General features: G+C 38.2%; 1 protein-coding gene across 1 annotated transcript; it reads left to right on the top strand.

The window, feature by feature from the left end:
- Nucleotides 1-10959: 10959 nt before the first annotated feature.
- On the top strand, nt 10960-25596 carry LOC118761874 (the record flags this gene model as incomplete). Its single annotated transcript, XM_036500041.1, has 3 exons — nt 10960-11109; nt 16852-17208; nt 25448-25596. Coding segments are annotated over exons 2-3 (489 nt in total), but the record flags the coding sequence as incomplete, so codon positions are not given.
- Nucleotides 25597-25933: the final 337 nt, after the last annotated feature.

Genomic DNA, 25933 nt, shown 5'->3' with positions numbered 1-25933 from the left:
AATTTAGGTCTTCGAATTTTCTCTACATGAACTGAACTATAATATTATAGAGTACAGATTATGTAATAAAAATTCAGCTTGTTTAATAAGAAATAATGCGATAGAAAAAGTATATGGGAGCTGGCACTGACTGGGTAAAAATTATCAAATTTTAAACCTCTATAACGTTTCTAAAATTATAGTTATCGCCATACGAATATGGCATTCTTATAAAAATAAGAATAAAGCTGTCCGCTTATTAGCTCCATGAGGCCATCGCCTTAAGTTAGCTATTTGATACACAAACTGTATCCATATAACCTTCGAACAAGGGAGGTCAGTCGCTCCACACTACTTGATCGACTCTTTTAGAGAGACTTAGTAATTTTAATATTTCTATAGTTTCTAAAATTATTCTGAAACAATTAAAATCAAGGCAACGTGAAAAGTTACAAATTTGAAAAATTTCACTTAATTTTAAAAATTCAAACTGCGATACCAACGGAAAGGACCCTCAAAACCTGTTATTGTAATAAGGAGCCATTAGGTTGGTGAAGAGAAATGGTACATACATGTCCAGCTAACACATCGTGACTATTCAAATCGAAATTATATTTACATCAGCAACAATGAAAACGTCAACTGCAATACAGAGGTGGGATCTTTTCGGTTTGAACGGCAGTTTTTTCTAGCGGTGTCATATGAAATTGTCACCCATAATTATGACCCTAGTATTGATCTATTGCATTTCAATCTCTTTTAGGGTTAGGGGTGGGGGGGAAGGTATCTTTTTTCTTCACAAATGTAAATAAACCCAATCTGTTTCTTAAACGAGGGACATATTCATACGGCACAATGTTTTTTTACCTCAATAGACGTATTTGATTAGTTGAAATTGCAGAAATTGAAGAAAAAAAACAAATATCTTACAAACTATAGAATTTTCTCAATAAAACCAAGAGAAAAAGATGTTTTATAAACACATTCTACCAGTATAGGAAGTTTAAAAGTGTTTAGTTACGTGGAAATTATTTTAAAAACTGCCGTTCAAACCGAAAAGATCCCAAATATCTTACAAACTATAGAATTTTCTCAATAAAACCAAGAGAAAAAGATGTTTTATAAACACATTCTACCAGTATACGAAGTTTAAAATTTTTTAGTTACCTAGAAATTATGTTAAAAACTGCCGTTCAAACCGAAAAGATCCCAGAGGTGTATATACAATAATATAATAAATTTTAAAATATATTAACAGTTTTGCTAAGGTACCCTGACAAGGAGTTCGCATCAGTCTTTTACAGAGGTTAAAAACAAATTTACAGAAATTCTGTAATGCAGTACAACACAAAATTATAGACAGTTAAGGTAAATACATACCGTAAATCCTCGAGTATAGTCCGCCCTTGAGTATAATACGCAGGGAATTTTTAGGGGGGTGTACCTCTGAAAATCCTAAACCTTGTGTATAAGACGCACCCCTTCTCTAATTTGAGTCAAGGCGGTCTATATAATGTCCTTGGTTTGTAAAAATGTATACGGTGACGTCCTTTATTATTATTGTATATATATAACATAATGCAAACGTGTAGCTTTTTTGTGCATTTTCTTTGCAGAAAATAAAGAAATAACAGTAATAACGTTTAATAAATGTTGCTTACTGCAAGTTATGGAGGATTCTTTTATGACTTCATTGCTTTCAGGCTTAGCTTAAGGTATTTTCGCGCCCGACATCACAAAATGCGTCTGAATAAACATTGCCGGACAGCAAATTGAGACTCGGACATTGCTTAGAAAATATTTTTCATTTTTAACCTCGATTATAGTACGCACTAGGGAGTTTGACCTTTTAATTTTTGGGGAAAAAATGCGGATTATACTCGAGGATTTACGGTATTTAGTATTTTGTTTCAATCTTGAGGCTGCGGCCATTACACACACACACACACGGAAAAAAATCCACGAACCACGAACGCTACCAGCATAATTTTATCTTGTATTATTAACGATGAAGAGAATCTGGACTTCGCTTAGAAAGGGACTGATTATTATATAAGTAAGTATTCAAGGTGACGAGGTGCCAGAATTGTTATCACACCAGGAAAATGTTTAGCGGTATTTCGTCCGTCTTTACGTTCTGAAATCAAATTCCGCCCAGGTCGACACATTGAGTACCAGTAGAATATTCAGGGTCGATGTAATCAATTTGTCGCCTCCTCCGAAACTAACCTTCTGCCAAAGTTTGAAATCAATGGCTGTGTGGTAAGTCAACGAGCTGGCTAAAACGTTAGCACGCCTGCGTTACGTTGTGAGTTCAAATTCCGCCGAGGTCGACTTTGCCTTTCATCCTTTCGGGGTCGATTAAATAAATACCAGTTACGCACCGGGGTCGATGTAATCGACTTAATACCTATGTCTGTCCTTGTTTGTCCCTTCTATGTTTAGCTCCTTGTGGGTAATAAAGAAATAGGTATTTAGCCTGCAGCTACGTTCTGAGTCCAAAATTCCGCCGAGGTCGACTTTGCCTTTCAGCCTTTCGGGGTCGATTAAATAAGTACCAGTTACGCATTGGGGTCGATATAATCGACTTAATCCGTTTGTCTGTCCTGGTTTGTCCACTATGTTTAGCCCCTTGTGGGTAATAAAGAAATAGGTATTTAGCCTGCAGCTACGTTCTGAGTTCAAATTCCGCCGAGGTCGACTTTGCCTTTCATCCATTCGGGGTCGATAATTCAAGTACCAGTTACACACTGAGTCAATGTAATCGACTTAATCCGTTTGTCTGTCCTGGTTTGTCCACTATGTTTAGCCCCTTGTGGGCAATAAAGAAATAAGCTAGCTTCCCAACCACATGGTTCCGGGTTCAGTCTCACTGCGTGGTATCTTGGGCAAGTGTCTGCAACTATAGCCGTAGGCCGACTAAAAGGTCTTGTGAGCGGGTTTAGCAGGCAGAAACATAGAAGCCCGTGGCATAATGTATATAAGAGAGAGAGAGAGAGAGAGAGAGAGGTGTGTCTTTGCGTTTGTCCCATCACCGTCTGACAACCGATGTTGGTGTGTTTATGTCCTTGTAAAATAACGGCTCGACAAAAAGAGACCGATAGAATAAGTCGTAGGCTTAAAAATGATATTACCTGGGATTCGACTAAAGACCCCTCCAAGGTGGTGCTCCAACATGGCCGCTGGCAAATAAACAACTCAAAGAAACATCACATATAAACTAATGCCCATTAGAAATTTGGTTCCCCCAAAACAATGCAATGGCACACGTTTGATCGTTAAGTCCTTATCTCCCACCGTAAACTTATATCAATATTTGCCTGAATAATCATCATAATTCAATCATTAACAGTTCTTTCAAGCAATTCAGCCCCGAGCATCGCCGGGCAATTCTGCTAGTCTCTCTCTCTCTATATATATATATATTTATATATATATGTATATATGGGTGTGTGCAAGTAACAAAAAAAAAAAAAAAAAAAAAAAAACACTATCAAAAACATTTGAGTTTACGACAAAAACAATCAGAAATTGAGCCCCAAGAGGGCAGTAAAGAATAAAAAAAAACTATAAGAAATTGTAGGAAAATGAATTTGCTCTTACCGTACGTTCAATAAGAAAAAATTAGAACGACTTTGTGAAGGATAATAGTTTTATACTGTAGCAATAGCCAGATTAATTATTAGTAATAAAATCGCGATTTTTCGCTCCGACTATTTGGTGTATTTTATAGTAATACTTAATGTTTATTTTTATGTAAAATAAGTGCGCGTGTGTTGCTGTATTACCAAGATTAGTCCATTGTGGTTTAAAGAATTATTATTATTATAGCTCTTCTACTAAAGGCACAAGGCCTGAAATTTGTTGGGAGGGGACGAGTCGATGACATCGACCCCAGTGTTTCACTCGCACTTAATTTGTCGACTCCGAAAAGATGAAAGGTAAAGTCGACCTCGGCAGAATTTGAACTCAGAAGGTACCGGCAGACGAAATACCTATTTCTTTACTACACACTATTTCTTTACTACCCACAAGGGGCTAAACACAGAGAGGACAAACAAGGACAGACAAACGGATTAAGTCGATTATATTGACACCAGTGCGTAACTGGTACTTATTTAATCGACACCGAAAGGATGAAAGGCAAAGTCGACCTCGGCAGAATTTGAACTCAGAACGTACCGGCAGACGAAATACCTATTTCTTTACTACCCACACGGGGCTAAACACAGAGAGGACAAACAAGGACAGACAAACGGATTAAGTCGATTATACCGACCCCAGTGCGTAACTGGTACTTATTTAATCGACCCCGAAAGGATGAAAGGCAAAGTCGACCTCGGCAGAATTTGAACTCAGAACGTACCGGCAGACGAAATACCTATTTCTTTACTACCCACAAGGGGCTAAACACAGAGAGGACAAACAAGGACAGACAAACGGATTAAGTCGATTATACCGACCCCAGTGCGTAACTGGTACTTATTTAATCGACCCCGAAAGGATGAAAGGCAAAGTCGACCACGGCAGAATTTGAACTCAGAACGTACCGGCAGACGAAATACCTATTTCTTTACTACCCACAAGGGGCTAAACACAGAGGGGACAAACAAGGACAGACAAACGGATTAAGTCGATTATACCGACCCCAGTGCGTAACTGGTACTTATTTAATCGACCCCGAAAGGATGAAAAGCAAAGTCGACCTCGGCAGAATTTGAACTCAGAACGTACCGGCAGACGAAATACCTATTTCTTTACTACCCACAAGGGGCTAAACACAGAGAGGACAAACAAGGACAGACATAGGTATTAAGTCGATTATACCGACCCCAGTGCGTAACTGGTACTTATTTAATCGACCCCGAAAGGATGAAAGGCAAAGTCGACCTCGGCAGAATTTGAACTCAGAACGTACCGGCAGACGAAATACCTATTTCTTTACTACCCACAAGGGGCTAAACACAGAGAGGACAAACAAGGACAGACATAGGTATTAAGTCGATTATACCGACCCCAGTGCGTAACTGGTACTTATTTAATCGACCCCGAAAGGATGAAAGGCAAAGTCGACCTCGGCAGAATTTGAACTCAGAACGTACCGGCAGACGAAATACCTATTTCTTTACTACCCACAAGGGGCTAAACACAGAGAGGACAAACAAGGACAGACATAGGTATTAAGTCGATTACATCGACCCCAGTGCGTAACTGGTACTTATTTAATCAACTCCGAAAAGATGAAGGGCTAAGTCGACCTCGGCAGAATTTGAACTCAAAACGTACCGTTCAAACCGTAAAGGTTCTAAATGTCTTCCATTTTGTTTCGTCTATTTTCTCCATGTTTTTTCTTCAAACGCTTTCAAACGCATCGATCTTTACAGGTTTTCACAGGTTTTGTTTTATTTCTATGTAAATATGTATCTTCTTACACCATTGCTTTGTGTGCCGAACGTCCTGGCATTTTAATCTTTATTTATGTTCAACGGTGCGTATATATGGGGATGATATAAAGTTGCTTGCTCAATACTGATGTTTGTTTTTTCAATCATCATTGTATATGTATATATGTATATATATATATATATATACGTAAAAATGTATATATATATACATATATATATATATATGTATATATATATATATATATGTATATATATACATATATATGTATATATAATAATAAATATTAGGGAATTGAGTGTAATACCTCAATTTCGTAAATTATGGATTTTACAGGTAAGATAGAACCGCTGTTTTGGGATTCATCTTTGAAAGATATTCCTATTCCTTCTAGAAAGGAATTTATCTTGAAACTTGTTAATAATGTTAAAGATTTTATTTCTGGCGGTTTTTTTGACTATTTATTAAAATTTTATGTATTGATTAAGTCTTTCCTGTTTGTTTTGCAAAATAGTGGTTTTGTCTCTAATAATATTTTATATATGTATATATATATATATACACACATATATATATATATATAATATATATATATATATATATATGTATATATATACATATATGTATATATATATATATATACACACACATATATATATATATGTATATATGTATATATGTATATATATATATACATATATTTATATACATATATATATACATATATATATATACATATATATATATACATACATATATATATACCTATATATATATATGCATATACATATATATATACATATATATATATATATACATATATATATATACATATATTTATATATGTGTGTGTGTGTGTGTGTAAATGTGTATGTATATATATGTGTGTGTGTGTATATGTGTATGTATATATACGTGTGTGTTTATGTGTGTATGTATATGTATGTATATATGTATGTATGTGTGTGTGTGTGTGTGTGTGTGTATGGAGCAAATAATTCACCGTAAACATAATTCATGGAAAGTTAATTTTAGAAGATAATATTGATTTTACGACTCCCTAGTGTAGCAATTTAGAAAAGATCATAACAGAATCAATAATAGAGGCTCCCTCCAAAAGGCATTAAATAGTTGAAGGATAAAAATCAATCAAAGGACATGCTAAGTATGGCTACCTGCTAGAAATAACAGTCAAAACTCTTATTTAAATCGCCAAGGCAAAACGGGCTGATATAATCTCCCAGCATACATTCAAGTGTAAATACCCGAAATGTTGGGTGAGTGTCTTAGCCTGTCTGGCCATCGGTTGACTTCTGTAGTTATCATCAGTGTATTTTGGCGATTTAAATAAGAGTTTTGACTGTTATTTCCAGCAAGTCAACATACTTGGTATGTCCTTTGATTAATTTTAATCCTTCAGCTATATGTATATGTGTGTGTATGCATATATATTTATGCATATACGTGTGTGTGTATGTATATATATATATGTATGTATTTGTATATATATGTGTATATATATGCGTATATGTATATATATATATGTGTGTGTGTATATATATATATATGTATATATATATGTGTGTGTATAACTATAGATGTGTATATGGATATGTATATATACATGTATATGTATATATATATATATGTGTGTGTGTGTATAAATATGTGTATATATATGTGTGTATATATATGTATATATATATATATGTGTATATATTATTAGTGAATTGAAGAAATGGAGCTGAACGAAGATTGAACAGAAATCGTTTTATTTCATTCTACACGTGTTTCGAAATAAAACGATTTCTGTTCAATCTTCGTTCAGCTCCATTTCTTCAATTCACTAATAATATTAAAATTCAATTATCCGCACCAACGCACGGTTGCAACACCATATGGTTGTACCTCCAACCGTGCTGTCTTCTGCTGTGATTTTTGCTACCAAGGTATCGGTTAAACTTTTTCTTAATCTGCTACAAGATTATTCATCTTTCTATTTCACATAATATATGTGTATATATATATATGTATATATATATGGATATATATATATGTATATATATATGTATATATATTTATGTATATATATGTATATATATATGTATATATGCATACATATATATATAGGTATATATATATGTCTGACTCTGAGACCCCCTTCGGTCACGACACAAACAATGGGATTGCCTTTAGAAAGTTACCTTCCCAGGCACAAGTCCGAGCAAGGTTGTCTATGGAAGACCAGTAGTCGCCCATGCATACCAGTCTCCCCTCTCCACGCCATTAGTGCAATCCAAGGGAAAGGCAAAGGGGCCGATACAGCTTGGCACCTGTGACATCGCAACTCATGTCTACAGCTGAGTGAACTGGAGCAACGTGAAATAAAGTGTCTTGCTCAAGAACACAACACAACAATCTTAATAATAATAATAATAATAATAATAATAATAATAATATTAATAATAATAATAATAATATTAATAATGATAATAATAATAATAATAATAATATTAATAATAATAATAATAATAATAATAATAATAATAATAATAACAATAATAATAATAATAATAATAATGATAATAATAATAATGCCCTGATGCAGTACCAGGCAGTGGCTCTCATGGCTTCTGATCTTAACTGATTGGAAGTGTTATCATGTACATTGTTTTGTCTTGGTATAACAGATGGGCTACAGCAAAAATTCTGCTCAATACCACAGATTTGTTTGTCAGTTGTTTGACCTTAACCGGTTGAGCATGTCCCTTAGTGGCTGACGATATGTGCATCTCTGATCATGAGCAGAAGTAGTCGGGGAGCATCATAGCCATGTGTTGAGAGGGATTCTTTGGGGTTTGAATAATTCACCTCTGGAAACATGGGTGGTTCTTTCAACATCCTTAAACAACCCTTATTCAGGGACCGTTTGAGCGGGATGGGCTACTCAACCTGAAGGAAATTCTAACTGGGCCCCACCTGCAAGGTCATGTGCTGTTTATCTTGATATGAGATCACCATGTCGCGCACATATGGTTGTGATGCATGTGCCTGGTGTACCCTTATCAGACGGGTAGTCATGATGGGTATACTGGGCTTCGTATATTTTACCCCAGTGTCACTTTGATGGCATGCACTGCTCTCTCACTCAATAATAATAATAATAATAATAATAATAATAATAATAATAATAATAAATAATAATAATAATAAATGCCCTGATGCAGTACCAGGCAGTGGCTCTCATGGCTTCTGATCTTAATTGATTGGAAGTGTTATCATGTACATTGTTTTGTCTTGGTATAAAAGATGGGCTACAGCAAATATTCTGCTCAATACCACAGATTTGCTTGTCAGTTGTTTGACTTTAACCAGTTGAGCATGTCCCTTAGTGGCTGACGATATGTGCATCTCTGGTCACGAGCAGAAGTAGTGGGGGAGCATCATAGCCATGTGTTGAGAGGGATTCTTTGGGGTTTGAATAATTCACCTCTGGAAACATGGGTGGTTCTTTCAACATCCTTAAACAACCCTTATTCAGGGACCGTTTGAGCGGGATGGGCTACTGGACTGAAGAAAATTCTAACTGGGCCCCACCTGCAAGGCCATGTGCTGTTTATCTTGATATGAGATCACCATGTCGCGCACATATGGTTGTGATGCATGTGCCTGGTGTACCCTTATCAGACGGGTAGTCATGATGGGTATATTGGGCTTCGTATATTTTACCCCAGTGTCACTTTGATGGCATGCACTGCTCTCTCACTCAATAATAATAATAATAATAATAATAATAATAATATAATAATAATAATAATTAATAATAATAATAATAATAAATGCCCTGATGCAATACCAGGCAGTGGCTCTCGTGGCTTCTGATCTTAATTGATTGGAAGTGTTATCATGTACATTGTTTTGTCTTGGTATAAAAGATGGGCTACAGCAAATATTCTGCTCAATACCACAGATTTGCTTGTCAGTTGTTTGACTTTAACCAGTTGAGCATGTCCCTTAGTGGCTGACGATGTGTGCATCTCTGATCACGAGCAGAAGTAGTGGGGGAGCATCACAGCCATGTGTTGAGAGGGATTCTTTGGGGTTTGAATAATTCACCTCTGGAAACATGGGTGTTTCGTTCAACATCCTTAAGCAACCCTTATTCAGGGACCTTTCGAGTGGGATGAGTTACTCGACCTGAAGAACATTCTAACTGGGCCACCACCTGCAAGGTCATGTGCAGTTTATCTTGATATGAGATCACCATGTCGCGCACATGCGATGCATGTGCCAATCTCTGAGATTCAGTTCCATTTTGTGGATATATATGTTACGTGTGTCAGTATATATGTGTGACTTTTGCGAATTTTTCTATTTCATATTATATCCCGATATCGTAACGTACAAAATCTGAGAGGTTTTTGTAGAAAATTTCATGTGAAATAATGCCATTTTTCTTGAAGTTTTCAGGAAAAAATGTAGGGTACACCACTGTGTGGGTCTGCCGTTTTATGCACTTTTGAGTTCTTAAACACCCTTTGTAACATGCTAGTTGGTACCATAACATAGTTACAAGGTGTCCGGTGTTGTTCCTTTAACCGTATGAACTCTTAGCCAGACAGTTTCAGGACAGGAAACCTGGAGGTTCCAACCAGAAACGATACTTTACTTTTGATATATTCACACAGAATATTTTATTGTAAACTATTGTGTAACTGTAAGGGATATGATAATAAGGATGGGTAAATAAAAATCGTATATGAAGTATTCCTTTCTACTATAGGAAGAAGGCTTGAAATTTTGCTGCTATTAAAATGCTTGAAAATATTTTCTTGATATTTTTATTATAAAATAGGCGGAAGTATGTCTGTCTACGACCTATTTCTTTATTACCCACAAGGGGCTAAACACAGAGGGGGGGCAAACAAGGACAGACATAGGTATTAAGTCGATTACATCGACCCCAGTGCGTAACTGATACTTAATTTATCGACCCCGAAAGGATGAAAGGCAAAGTCGACCTCGGCGTACCGGCAGACGAAATACCTATTTCTTTACTACCCACAAGGGGCTAAACACAGAGAGTACAAACAAGGACAGACAAACGGATTAAGTCGATTATATCCGCAGCGACAAAATCATTCACTAATATCCCTCCACACCGCCACAACAACTGCTTCTGCAACAATCACCGCCATAACCAGCACCAGTTTTACCTCCCTACGACATCACCATCACGAGCAACACGCTGATACCCCAATCACTCCACCACAACGTAACCCTCACCACCGCCTCTAAATCCATCATTGCAACATTAACGCCATTAGTATCATCATTGCCGTATCACTGTCGTAACCATAACACCCTTAAATCCAAACTACAAACAAGACTATCGCTGAATTCATCGATAACTTCAATGACAACTCCTACACTATTTAAAAAAGCCGTTAATTCAAAACGAGTATCTTTTGTTTGGTCAGTGAAGCGTGACTGCAAACAAAAGCTTGTCATTAAATTTAGTGAGATAAGAATCGTGAGCGATATTGACTGAAGTGGACAGTCCGGACAGCGGCAGAAATTAAGGTCATTAGACACTGTCGGCTGCAGTGAATAAGTCAGACTTTTTGGACATTCAGTGATAAATTCTGAAAGTAGCTGATACTGTGGAGAACAGTGGAAAATCCTTACCCTTCTCAAATACAGTTGTTACCCGCATCTCTAGCAAACGTAAGTTGTGTTTCCTTATATTCTACCGCTCTCGGGTCCCAAATAATAGGAGTGGGGTTGGAATAAGCTGGCGGGTTGGACATTTGCTTAAATTCCTATAAGCGGGTGGGTTGGAATAAACAGGGTAGGGGAGTCGGAAAATCGTTAATTGTATAGTGGTAACTAATTCTAAAATTTTCTAGGTTGTCTCCTATGAATTTTTAAAACCAGTTATTTATTCTCGGGTCCTAAATAATGGGGGCGTAGGGAGGAGGTTGGAATAAGCGGGTGGGTTAGACATTTGCTTAAAATAAAATATAAGAAGGTGGGTTGGAATGTACGGAGGTTGGTGGGAGTCATTAACTGGATGGTGTATGTACGAAAATTAGGAGAAATGCATCTTAAAGCACTTACAACGACACAACGAGGGAAAAAAATTAACAAGAGCCAAGTGAAATTAGCACGTACGTGTACTTGGAACGTGTACTTTAGTTAAGATATACATTTGGATAATAAACATAAGACATTTGTTAATTATGATGATTATGGGATTTAATGCTGTGGACTAACCAGATATTGATACAAGCAACAAGTCTTAAAAAGAAAGTAAAATACAACACAAAAATAAGTATAAAATAGTAAACTCATGATTTTTCGTCACTGTCCTTCTGAAGGTTTCTCCGTTTCGGTACTCGCTTCTTTACGGATCGCCGAGCTTCACTGACAGTTGACATGAGTTTCCTTTGATACGGCAACAAAAGTGTAGAGGTTTCGTTTTCATCCAACACCTGTCTTTTTTCAAGGAACAGGGCATCGTTACTAACCTGATCATCACTGTTGATTCCTACAAGAGAGACAGAGCTTCCTGTCATCATGTTTGGCCGGCCGTGCTTTGGCTCCTGCGAAACTTCCATGGGGATTTCTCCAGATGGCTCACTCACTTCCAAAAGATTCCCAGATGGCTCTCTTTCATCTTCCGAATCACTTTCGGCAGCTTTTTCCTCGATGCCGTCACAATCAAATATCCTGAGCCTTTCAATATTGTTTGCACGCTTAACCCCTTTCGGTGGAACTAAGTCCTTAATGACTCCCTGAATAGTATTTGGAAGGCGGCGAGCTGGCAGAAACGTTAGCGAAATGCTTAGCGGTATTTCGTCTGCCACTACGGTCTGAGTTCAAATTCCGCCGGGGTCGACTTTGCCTTTCATCATTTCTGGGTCGATTAAATAAGTACCAGTTACGCACTGGTGTCGATATAATCGACTTAATCCGTTTGTCTGTCCTTGTTTGTCCTTTCTGTGTTTAGCCCCTTGTGGGTAGTAAAGAAATAAGTATTTGGACAGGGTTTTGAGATCATCTCAAGACGAAACCTTCGCATCGACGGACCGACGAGGTGCCTGATTCGGTCTGATACCTTATAATCTTCAGAGCCATCGAAAGCTTTTGTGGCCCACGTCGACTTGAAAGCAGCTTTGATACCAATCTTGCAATCTGCAAGTGCTCGATGTAGCATCTACATCATCTCAGGTCGATTGGGCGTGGGTATTTTACTCGGAGTTTGAACTAACTTTTCTAGCATCTTTGCTTTCTGTATTTCGCGATATTTTTCTCTCAGTTGTTTGTGCAAGTGCGTGTCGTTATCTTGAACAAATCCAGTGATACCACCGCTGATGATGACTAGCACATACCTCCTTTTACAGAGGGCGTCTCTCACCTCCGGCATCAAATGCACCATGCAATCATTGAGCACATAAATGGCAAAGTTTGCGAGTGAAAACATTGAATCGGTTTGGAAGGTTTTCAATAGCACAGAGCAGCTATTCTAATCTATAAGAACCTTTAGGAGACCTATTTCTTTATTGCCCACAAGGGGCTAAACACAGAGAGGACAAACAAGGACAGACATAGGTATTAAGTCGATTACATCGACCCCAGTGCGTAACTGGTATTTAATTTATCGACCCCGAAAGGATGAAAGGTAAAGTCGACCTCGGCGGAATTTGAACTCAGAACGTAACGGCAGACGTAATACCGCTAAGCATTTCGCCCGACGTGCTAACGTTTCTGCCAGCTCGCCGCCTTTAGGAGACCATTGATGTTTCATTGTAGGCAGGGCATTCAGTAGTGGTGGTCTTTTCCAGTTCCTTTAAATACAAACTCTGAGATAAGCTTTATTTTGGTATCATTGCTAACCTGGCTGAACATTGTGATACATTCCCTAGACAAATGGTGGTTTTCTTTGACGAACGGTTATCTTGATTTCTGACTGATAAGGTAGCTTGTCCACTACTTTCATTCCGGTGCAAAGGCATTTGATCTCCTTTGATAATAGGAGGATCTACGCCAAATTTGTCATGGAAATAACGGCGCACACTCCATATGTTCTTCAAATAATCCTGAATGCACTCAACACACTGCTCAACCCATTGAGTTTGTTTGGAAATTTAAGTGCTACCTTTCAACCAGCTTTTTGAAAAACAAAGATTTTCCTCAGTTGGTACGTCTGGGTTTTGGTTAATCTCTCTCTATATAAAGCTGAAGTTGTCTGTGTATGGCAGGTTTGGTAGCCTTCAACTAACACTATCTCCTCTGAGGCTCTGTGGCGCAAGTTGACCAAAATTCAGAGTATGATAGAAGAAGGCTTGCTCTTCTTTCCGTGGAAGAAAAAAATTCAAATCGGACCATGTTAACACCAAAAATTATTTACATCAAAAAGGTGCTTTTTTTCTCTGAAAATCCCTATTTTTTACGATTATTTGACTGCTGTATCGCCATTTTTCGGTGTATTTCAACCAGAATAAATGTTCACGTAAAGAGAATAACAAGCTACATAATGCAAAACTTTTACTTTTCAAAAATTCCAATTCTAAAGGGTTGAAACAAACCTGAGCAATGCCAGGCAATACTTCTAGTATATATATAAAGCTGAGCTGTCTGTGTATGGCCGGGCGATACTGCTAGTCCACTCATAAAATTTCTCAGCCTTTAAAAAGAAATGAGCTTCTAGTTATCACGTATGCAACGATCTTCTGACATCCACCAACCATTCAAGCAAGGCGTCTCTCTCACGCTTTCCCCTCTATGTTTAGCCCCTTGTGGGCAATAAAGAAATAAGAAACGTTAGTACGCCGGTCTGGGAATCGAAAGCGCGATGCTCTGACCGCGAGCGCGCTGCCCTAACCACTGGGCCATTGTTCTTAGTTTGCGTGGAATTGGTGATTGGTAGAGAAATCGTAGAGAAATTCTTCTCATGCTGGATTTGTCGGGGGCCTACCTCCAATTACTGGTATACGAAGCATGTGTTAACTCCGCCATACCATCCATGGTCAAATGGGCTAGCCTACTAAATCGTCTGGGGGTGTCGACGCAACAACTATGGAGGCGTCGAGCTGGCAGAGACGTTAGCACGCCGGGCGAAATGCTTAGCGGTATTTCGTCTGCCGTTACGTTCTGAGTTCATTTTCCGCCGGGGTCGACTTTGCCTTTCATCATTTCTGGGTCGATAAATTAAGTACCAGTTAAGCACTGGGGTAGATGTACTCGACTAAATACCTATGTCTGACCTTGTTTGTCCCCTCTGTGTTTAGCCCCTTGTGGGTAGTAAAGAAATAGGTATTTCGTCTGCCGTTACGTTCTGAGTTCAAATTCCGCCGGGGTCGACTTTGCCTTTCATCATTTCTGGGTCGATAAATTAAGTACCAGTTAAGCACTGGGGTAGATGTACTCGACTAAATACCTATGTCTGACCTTGTTTGTCCCCTCTGTGTTTAGCCCCTTGTGGGTAGTAAAGAAATAGGTATTTCGTCTGCCGTTACGTTCTGAGTTCAAATTCCGCCGGGGTCGACTTTGCCTTTCATCATTTCTGCGTCGATAAATTAAGTACCAGTTAAGCACTGGGGTAGATGTACTCGACTAAATACCTATGTCTGACCTTGTTTGTCCCCTCTGTGTTTAGCCCCTTGTGGGTAGTAAAGAAATAGGTATTTCGTCTGCCGTTACGTTCTGAGTTCAAATTCCGCCGGGGTCGACTTTGCCTTTCATCATTTCTGCGTCGATAAATTAAGTACCAGTTAAGCACTGGGGTAGATGTACTCGACTAAATACCTATGTCTGTCCTTGTTTGTCCCATCTGTGTTTAGCCCCTTGTGGGTAATAAAGAAATAGGTATTTCGTCTGCCGTTACGTTCTGAGTTCAAATTCCGCCGGGGTCGACTTTGCCTTTCATCCTTTCTGGGTCGATAAATTAAGTACCAGTTACGCACTGGGGTCGATGTAATCGACTTAATACCTATGTCTGTCCTTGTTTGTCCCCTCTGTGTTTAGCCCCTTGTGGGTAATAAAGAAATAGGTATTTCGTCTGCCGTTACGTTCTGAGTTCAAATTCCGCCGGGGTCGACTTTGCCTTTCATCATTTCTGGGTCGATAAATTAAGTACCAGTTAAGCACTGGGGTAGATGTACTCGACTAAATACCTATGTCTGACCTTGTTTGTCCCCTCTATGTTTAGCCCCTTGTGGGTAGTAAAGAAATATATGGAGAATAGGAACGAGATTATCTGTAACGTGATAGACATTTCGATTATTTATGGAAAAAATATCGATGATAATCAATCAAGGGAGCAGGATCTGAGCTATGAAAATGAGAACAGGTGGATATCAAAAGCCTATGACTATCTGCAGGGCGTCTAAGACTTGCAGGAGGGAAAGAGAATGGTGTGTTCACACTGGGAAGCTGTTCTCAGTACGTGCAATAGTGTTTTTCACAAAAGATTCCCAAAATGCCAAGTGGTGGTGCGTAAACCGGGCAACGGAGACCGTGTGGAGGTGCAATGGCCTAGTAGTTAGGGCAGCGGACTCGCGGTCGTAAGAATGCGGTTTCGATTCCCAGACCGAGCATTGTGAGTGCTTATTGAGTAAAAATACCTAAGCTTCACGAGGCTCTGGCTGGGGAAGGGGGTGAACCCCGTTGTACTCTTTCACCACAACTTTCTCTCACTCTTTCTTCCTACCTCTGCCACAAAGCAGAAGGACAATGGTATAACTCACTATGGTGTGGTAAACTTTCAGATCCTAGTCTTGATTGCGAATCCTCTGTACCCCAGGATGGTTCAGCTCTCCACCCGTTAAAAGCCACCGTTTACGGAATGAGGATAACAACGTAGCTTTCGCGCCCGTGCAACCGCCAGTCTATCGGGTGTGGTGGGTGGATCTTCAAGTTGCCACACGCATTCTTAGTAGCTTAGAGTAGGCTCGAATTAGAGATTATTCTTTGTGGCTAATGGCGTGTGTCCTGATTGGAAGAAAAAGAAGAAGAAGAAGAAGAAGAAGAAGAAGAAGAAGAAGAAGAGAAGAAGAAGAAGAAGAAGAAGAAGAAGAAGAAGAAGAGAAGAAGAAGAAGACACGGAAATAGAAGAAGAAGAAGAAGAAGAAGAAGAAGAAGAAGAAGACGAGGAAGTAGAGGAAGAAGAAGAAGAAGAAGAAGAAGAAGAAGAAGAAGAAGGAGAAGAAGAAGAAGAAGAAGAAGAAGAAGAAGAAGAAGGAGAAGAAGAAGAAGAAGAAGAAGAAGAAAAAGACGGAGACCTCTAACACTACTTGTTTACTGACCCTCATTTCCTCTCAATTTTCTCCCTCTCCCTCTCTCTCTCTCTCTCTTCTTCCTCATTGCATCTATCTATATACATATCTACCCCACCCTCTCTACCATCAGCTATTGCTATCTTCCCTTATTGCTCACCCAATATCTCTCTCTCTTTCTCTATTTCAGTAGATCCAAGGTCAAGAATGTTCCAGTTTGCTCTTACCGGCCCAGCTGTGACTACGGCGTTGCTTTTAACCCTTGTAAATATCGCGATCGTAACCCCCCAAGAGATGTCAATCCGCTTCAACTTTCTGAAACCTGGTTATACCATTTATGAGATTAGCTCGTGGTCTTCATCACGACGCTCTTACTCAACTCAAAGTGTAACAGAATGTACATTGATGGCTTTAAACAGAATGGTCGATACTAAAGTAGTATTCGTTTCTTATAACAAGACAAATAAGTTTTGTAGTACTTTCACATCAGGTACTGGGGTGAAACCGTCCGGTAAATATGGCAACAACGAACTGTGCTTATATAGAGGTAAGTAACCCACTGTTATTAGAATCGTTAGCACGCAGGACAAAATACTTAGCGGTGTCTCGCTACGTTCTGAGTTCAAATTTCGCCGAAGTGGACTTTGCATTTCATCCTTTCGGAGTCGACGAATTAAGTACCAGTTAAGTGCGAGAGTCGATGTAATGGACTGGTCCTCTCCCCTAAATATCAGGCCTCATGTCTATAGTAGAAAGTATTATTATTATTATTATTATTATTGCTATTGGTCTAATGGTAAGGGTGTTGTATTCACGATCACGAGATCGTATGTTCACTTCCGACACCAGGTGGTGTGTTGTGTTCCTGAGCAAAACACTTCATCTCGAGTAGCTCTACCTTCACTTCGATACCTGACATGTGACATACAGTACATCTATTCAGTCAATGTCGATTTGATGGAGAGAGTGAGCTAATACGCGACACAAACGAGCTGTCAGAATCGTTAGCACACCGGGCGAAATGCCTAGCGGTATTTCGTCTGCCGTTACGTTCTGAGTTCAAATTCCGCAGAGGTTGATTTTGCCTTTCATCCTTTCGGGGTCGATTAATTAAGTACCTGTTACGCACAGGGGTCGATATAATCGACTTAATCTGTTTTTCTGTTCTTGTTTGTCCTCTCTGTGTTTAGCCCCTTGTGGGTAGCAAAGAAATAGGTATTTCGTCTGCCGTTACGTTCTGAGTTCAAATTCCGCCGAGATTGACTTTGCTTTTCATCCTTTCGGGGTCGATTAAATAAGTAACAGTTACACACTGGGGTCGATATAATCGACTTAATCCGTTTGTCTGTTCTTGTTTGTCCTCTCTGTGTGGGTAGCAAAGAAATAGGTATTTCGTCTGCCGTTACGTTCTGAGTTCAAATTCCGCCGAGGTCGACTTTGCCTTTCATCCTTTCGGAGTCGATAAATAAAGTACCAGTTACGCACTAGGGTCGATGTAATCGACTTAATCCTTTGGAAAGGCGGCGAGCTGGCAGAAACGTGAGCACGCCGGGCGAAATGCTTAGCGGTATTTCGTCTGCCGTTACGTTCTGAGTTCAAATTCCGCCGAGGTCGACTTTGCCTTTCATCCTTTCGGGGTCGATTAAATAAGTACCAGTTACGCACTGTGGTCGATATAATCGACTTAAGCTGTTTGTCTGTCCTTGTTTGTCCTCTCTGTGTTTAGCCCCTTGTGGGCAGTAAAGAAATAACAAACAAGACCATTACAAACAAATCATTTATGCAGGTTATTCGGTAAAAGCTGAACTCTCATACATCGTCTTCGATGGTAGAGTACATTATTATTATTCTAATCATCATCGTTATTATTATTATTATTATTATTATTATTATTATTATTATTATTATTATTATTATTATTATTATACGTTTGACTTTTGCTTTATATTTGTATATTATGTCTGTACAAGTTGGCTCCAATCTCACCCAGAGACCTCAAGAGACAACAGGTTGGAAGTTCACGTTGTTGTTATGCCTAGTGTGCCATATATTTGGTTGTTTTTTGTGTTGTATTAGTGGATGTCTAAAAAAAATGTTTGTTTTAAACCTTGAGATTACATAGAAAGTATTTTGCGTAGGATATGAGCAGTTCCCATGAGCACTATCTTTTGAATTTCTGCCATTTTTGGGTTTCCTGGTATCTGAGTTAGGTAGCAATCAGCCCCTTTTGCTATCATTTCCAGGGCACCTACGACAACAGGTATTGTTTTAGTCTTTAGGTTCCACATTTTGCTGATTTCTATTTCAAGATCTTTATATTTGCTCAGTCTTTATATCGATTGGGACAGTCATATCAATGAGGAGGCATGGTCTTTGTTTGAAGTCTTTCAATATGATGTCTGGCCTATTTGCATCTATCTTTCTGTCAGTTTGAATGGTGAAGTTCCAGAGGAGTGAGATGTGGTCATTTTCAAGCACTGGGGGTGGTTTGTGTTCCCACCAGTATTTTTCATGGGGCAAATCCAGGTTTTTGCAGATTACCCAGTGAATATATTGTGCAGCTCTATCATACCTGTTGAGAAACTCTGTAGGCGCTAGAAGACTGCACTTGGAGACCACATGATCAATGGTTTCATTTTGTTGCTGACATACACGACATGTTGGGCTACTGCCGATCTTTAATATGTTGGCCTGGTAGTTTCTTGTTGGTAGGCATTGATCTTGAGCTGCTATGATAAACCCCTCTGTTTCAGATTTTAAGCCAGAGGCCATTAGCCATTGATGGGTCAGGGCTTTGTCAGCATCTGCATTATTCGCTCTCTTTGGGTATTTGCCATAGAGAGGTTTTTCTTGCCATTTATCATTCAGAATATCTAAGGCCGCAGATTTAGCACGGGTTTTCATGCGCTTAGCTTTTTCTGTGCCTGTTTCTTGTATGTCTATTTCTAATTCCGAAATTTGTTGTATTCGGAATTCATTTAGATATTCCTTTGCCCGTTTTGTTACTGAGCACGATGCTTTCTTGTTTTCATGTTTTGAGACAAGTTTTAACATCCAGTCCTCAGAGATCTTCAGGTAGGTGTCTAGGCCAATTGTAGCAATCTTCATTGTTATTGCCAGTTGTAAAAGTCCACGGCCTCCCTCTTTTCTTGGCAGATAAAGTCGTTCTGTATTTGCCTTAGGGTGGTGCATTCTATGCAGTGTCAACAGTTTTCATATTTTTCTGTTAAGATTACATATTTCAGTAATTGACCAGTTAACGATATTGAAACTGTAAGTCACGACTGGCATGGCTAATGCATTGATCGCTTCGATCCTCTTTCTCGCATTCAGCTCTGTCTTCAGTATTGCTTTTACTTTGCGATAACATTCCCTCCTGATCCTTTCCTTCATCTCTGAATGCCTTATTCCGTTTCCTTCAATTACCCCTAGATACTTGTAGTTCTTCGCTGGGTCTAATTCTTTTATGACATTCTGCTGGTCAAGGTTGACGTTAGATGTTTCTGTCATTTTTCCTTTGATAAAGGTAGCTTTTGCACATTTATCGAGGCCAAATTGCATTCTGATGTCATCACTGAATTGATTGACAATCGCTAGTAAGTCCTTAAGTTGTTGGTCATTTTTTGCAAAGAGCTTTAAATCATCCACGTAAATGAGATGATTTATATCTTTATCAAACATTTTATATCCGTACTGCGCGTCACTCAGCAGTTTTGAGAGAGGTATTAAGGCTAAACAGAAGAGGAGTGGTGATAGTGATTCACCCTGGAAAATGCCACATGAAATTTTTACATCACCAGCATTTAGAAATTCATTGTCACTATTCAAAGTTAGTGTGGTTCTCCATGATCTCATACTTACAGACAAAAGGTTTCGCAGAGTAGGTGCTATCTTATACATTTCTAGGCATTTCTTAATCCAGCTATGTGGTAGGCTATCAAAAGCCTTTTTATAGTCTATCCAGGCTATTGATAAGTTTTGTGTCGTTTGTGACAATCTTCTATGATCATCTTATTGATGAGTAGTTGATCTTTACAACCGTAGGATCCACGTTTACATCCTTTCTGGCCGTCAAAAAACTATAAGTATATTCCGTCAGGACAGATGTTAGTGTTTTGTACATAGTTGTTAAGCAGGTTATGGGTCTATAGTTTTTGGTTCATTTGTTTCTTCACTTTTTGGAAGCAGGAATGTTAACCCATTAACTAGCCAAGGAGGGTGTTGCAAAACATCATTGTAAAGTTCTGTTAGCAGTTCATGGCTCTCTGGGAAGGCATTCAACCAGAAGTTAGGGATTTTATCCTTTCCTGGAGACTTCCATTTGCTTGATCTCCTGAGAGCAGATCTTATATCTTCTACCTTGACACCCCCCCACTTTTGCTCTTCTAAGGAGTCCAGTTCTTTAGATATTCTATCAATCCAGGGGGCCTTTTCGCTGTGTGTTTTTTCTTCTGCCCAAATTTTATTCCAAAATCCCTGAACTTCTTCTTTTGATGGTACAGACTTTACAGTAACTGGTGTTTTTCCTATCTTCCTGTAAAAAGTTTTGGGGTTATTTTTGAACATGTTGTTGTCCCTGAAGAATCTAACACGCTTTTCATACCTCGCTATGCGGGCAGCTTTAGCAGATACCTTTTGCTTGATGGTTTCTATGGTGGCATCAATATCAAGTATAGTTTTCATATTATATTTTTTCATTAGTTTTTGGGTTTTTGTAGGTTTGGCAGTCATATGAACCTTAAGATTTTTCAAATATTCACTGTCAGATCTAAATAGTTTAATTTGTTGTTGCAAACGCTCTTGCCAAGAAGGCTTTTTGTGGAAATGTTGTCGTTTTCTAATCTTTTCACCACATAGGATCGTTGAGATTTTCGTGGATGCATAGTATAGGTGGTTGAGATCTGTGATATCAACATCATTAGCTGAAATTATATCCTTAAGTGCAAGCCGGATTTTACCAATTATTTTCATGTTTTGTTTAGAGTTGTGGATTTTAGGGAGTGTATCACGTTCATCCATACTGGTTTCTTTAATTTTCAGCCATTCAGTCATGATTTGACTTTGTATCTCATGTAGTTCTGTCGGGTCAATATTTGTGTGGCTTTCTTCATCTATTTGATGTTCATCTGTCTTAGTGTTTATGTTTGGTACTGGGAGTATTTCACTTTGCCTATCACTTATACTAACTCTTTCAATCCTAACTTCGTTTTTATCAGCTCTGGGCTGGTCTATAATTATTTCCTCTGTATTATCTTCTTTAGCTGCAGCTTCGTTTATTCTATCCGTTACTGCTTGTCTAATTTGGTCAATCTCTACTTCAGTCAGTAATTTTTTTTTATAATGTTTCTTCTGACGTTGGCAAGTTTGTTACTGTCTATGTAGGGTCTTGCTTCAGGGTGATTCTGTCTCCAGTTTATGTAGGTTTGTATAGTGTTCGATTTATCTGTGGGGCAATATATGGCATGGTAGAAGGCCGCAAGAACTTCTTTATTATCTTCCCTAGTCCATTTTTCCTTCTTTTTCTTTTGAGTGTTTGGTGACGAGCATGGATGGCCATCTGTTGGAATATTCCAGTTGTGGGGTACGTCCAGCTCCTGTGTGTCGGGAAGATTTGATCCAGTAGCTGATTTTTCACTCAGACTTTGGTTCAATTTTCGGGTGCGTGGTCTTTTGCAATCCGCTCGACGACCATCGCAGTTTGTAGTTTGTTTTGTTGACATTGAAGCATGACGAGCTTCGACTCTTACATTAAGAGACGGATCTGTCAGTTTAGGAATCTCTGCACGTAAACATTGTTCGTAGCGCAGCTTATTAAGGCTAGCAGATCTGTATTCGTCTGTATTATTTTGTTGATAGATTTATCTCCGAGCATAGTTTTCCCTTTTTTTAAGAAAAAAAAACTTATGAAAGGTTCACTCTGCCTGTATTAGTTCGAAAAAATGAGAATAAAATACGAAAAAAAATTATCATCACCAATATAATTACCGTCATCATCATCATCAATGATATTGTTTTATGTGTAGTCACAGCAGTAGCTTATTATTATTATATTATTATTATTATTATTATTATTATTATTATTATTATTATTATTATTATTATTATCACCCTCGCCACAGTAAAGAGGTCATGTTCTATAGGTCTATAAATAGATCCAGCAGATTGTGGAATGGTCAGCCAGAGACAAAGGACATTTCGGGTCAGGAAAGGTCAAACCTGTTTACTAGTACCAGCGTTATCTTGAAAAGCAATTCAGCTTGTTATATTTGTAATTAATGGTAGGAGGAGAAAAAAAACTATATATATATATATATATATATATATATATATATATATATATATATATATATATATATATATATATATATATATACCCATACACATATGTATATGTATATGTATATTCACACACGCATATTTTCTGATATTCACGTCGATGATCTTTTAAATTTCTGAATTCATTTTTGTTGTTGCAATAAAAGTTTACGTGTTTACGTGTTTGGGTAATATATATAAGTTTTTAAGTTTCTTGAGATGTCCATTTGGAAAATACAATAAGATTTTTGCAATGGGAAGAATGTTTACATTTTCGAATGCTCAGAAAAGAAAACAAGTTGTGGTTAGTGAAGTTCTAAGATTTACTAGATATGCACAGAGAGAAATGATAGTGTTCTTAGAATAGAAAGGAGGATGATGGTATTTACATTTTCGGATACTCATGGGGAGAGGAAAGGATACGTTGTCGCACATTAGTTGTAGATATTAAAGATTTCCTTTTTTTGTATTTTAAGCTGACCGTGTGTGTGTTCGATAGTTGTAGGTATGTAAGTTTCCTAACTTATTTTATTCTGCGGGAGATTTAAAATATTTATAGGGAGTTGTAAATATTCCAGTAGGAGGAAGAGCGGGTTCACCTTGTTGGGATTTTGAATTTCTGAATTTCTTTTTCTTTTGAAATTTTTCTTTTCTTTTTAAAAGTTATGCTGTGGTTTACAGTTTTTGTAGTTGTGCAGTATATATATATTAGCAGGTGCTTACTTCCATAGTTTTTTATCGTGCATTTAATTGTGTTGTTACAATAAAATGCAGAGAAGGGACGACAAAATGTTCACACAAAATTGGAGATATTTATGATTCAAAATTTTTTGTTTGGTGTTCCTTTTGTATGTCCAAAGCTGTAGATATGTAAGTTCCTTAACTTATTTTGAGGGAAATTCAAATTACTCACAGAAAACAGTAGATCTTCCAGTTTTTTTACAGATATTTTTTCAGTTGTCACGCAGCGAAAAAACACGTCCAGCTTCTATTACGTCCAGCCGCCTTGTTGTTGTTGTTGTTGTTGTTGTTGTTGTTGTTGTTCTTCTTCTTCTTCTTCTTCTTCTTCTTCTTCTTCTTCTTATTATTATTATTATTACTATTATTATTATTATTATTATTATTATTATTATTATTATTATCATCATCATCATCATCATTATTATTATTATTATTATGATTATTATGATTATTATTATTATTATTATTATTACTACTACTATTATTATTATTATTATTATTATTATTATTATTATTATTATTATTATTATTATTATTAATATTATTATTGAGTGAGAGAGCACTGCATGCCATCAAAGTGACACTGGGGTAAAATATACGAAGCCCAATATACCCATCATGACTACCCGTCTGATAAGGGTACACTAGGAACATGTATCACAACCATATGTGCGTGACATGGTGATCTCATATCAAGATAAATAGCACATGACCTTGCAGATCAGAAGCCACGAAAGCCACTGCCTGGTACAGCATCAGGGCATTTATTATTATTATTATTATTATTATTATTATTATTATTATTTTTCAGATGGTAAGCTGGCAGAATCGTTAGCGATCCGGGAAAAATGCTTAGCGGCATTTCTTCCGTCCATGTCCTGAGTTCAAACGCCACCGATATCGACTTTGCTTTTCATCCTTTCCGGGTCGATAAATTTAGTACCAGCTGAGTTCTGAAGTCGATGTAGACGACTAGTCCCCTACCTGCAAATTTCAGCCCTTGTGCCTTTAGTAGAAAGGATTATTATTATTATCATTATTATTATTAAGGCGGCGTGGTGGCAGAGTCGTTAGCACGCTGAACAAAATGCTTAGAAGCTTTCCCTCCGTCTTTATGTTGTGAGTTCAAACACCGACGAAGCTGACTTTGACTTTTATCCTTTCAGGTTCGATGAAATAAGCACCAGCTGATTACTGGGTTCGATTTAATCGAATTACCCCTCCCTGGAAGTCGCTGGTCTTGGGCCGAAATTATTCAGGTGGTGAGCTGGCAGGATCGATAGGATGTCTGATAATTCCTTGAGTTAATTGTCTCTGTTCTTTACGACCTAAGTTCAAATCCCATCGGTGTTCAGTTTGCCTTCCATCCCTCTGGGTACGATAAAGGTACCAGTGAAGTATTGGGGTCTATTGTAACGGCTAAACTCTTTCCCTCAAAACTCTTGACCTTGTGCCGAATTATAATTATATTTTTAATAATTATATCATCATCATTAATATTTCCTATATCTCATAAGGCACAGAACTCGCAAAATGCTTAGCGGCATTTCGTCCGTCTCTTTACGTTCCGAGTTCAAATTCCGCCGAAGTCGACATTTCCTTTCGTCCTTTCGGGGTCGGTAAAATAAGTACCAGTTGAATTCTGGGGTCGATGTAATCGACCTAAACCCTTCCCACGAAATTACTGTCCAAAATTTCAAAATTTTAAACTAATATCTTTTATATTTCAGCTGATACATCGGTGATGGTATTTAGAGTAAAGATCCCTACGATAGCGCCCGTTTATAATAGCTTTTACCAAATAAAACCATATGCTTCAGATGTAGGTCTCTACCGGAATTTGATCCTTGACTCATGGAGAAATCTTCCGATGGATAAGGTATGTACACACATAGACGCAAGCGCATACACAGACTGTGGAGGCACATGGCCTAGTGGTTAGAGCAGCGGACTCACAGTCGAGAGATCGTGGGTTTGAATCTCAGACCGAGCGATGTGTGTGTTTATGAGCGAAATACCTAAGCTCCACGCAGCTCCGGCAGAAGGTAATGGCGAAACTTCTGCTGATTCTTTCGCCACAAGTTTCTCTCACTCTTTCCTCCTACATCTTGCAGCTCACCCGCGACGGACCGGCGTCCTGTCCAGGTGGGGGAACCTATACGCCAAGGAAACCGGGAAACCGGCCCTTATGAGCCAGTCGTGGCTCGAGAAGGAAC

This window comes from Octopus sinensis, unplaced genomic scaffold, assembly GCF_006345805.1.
Source record: "Octopus sinensis unplaced genomic scaffold, ASM634580v1 Contig18268, whole genome shotgun sequence".
NCBI classification, from domain to species: domain Eukaryota; kingdom Metazoa; phylum Mollusca; class Cephalopoda; order Octopoda; family Octopodidae; genus Octopus; species Octopus sinensis.
This window is presented reverse-complemented; position numbering and strand designations above follow the sequence as displayed.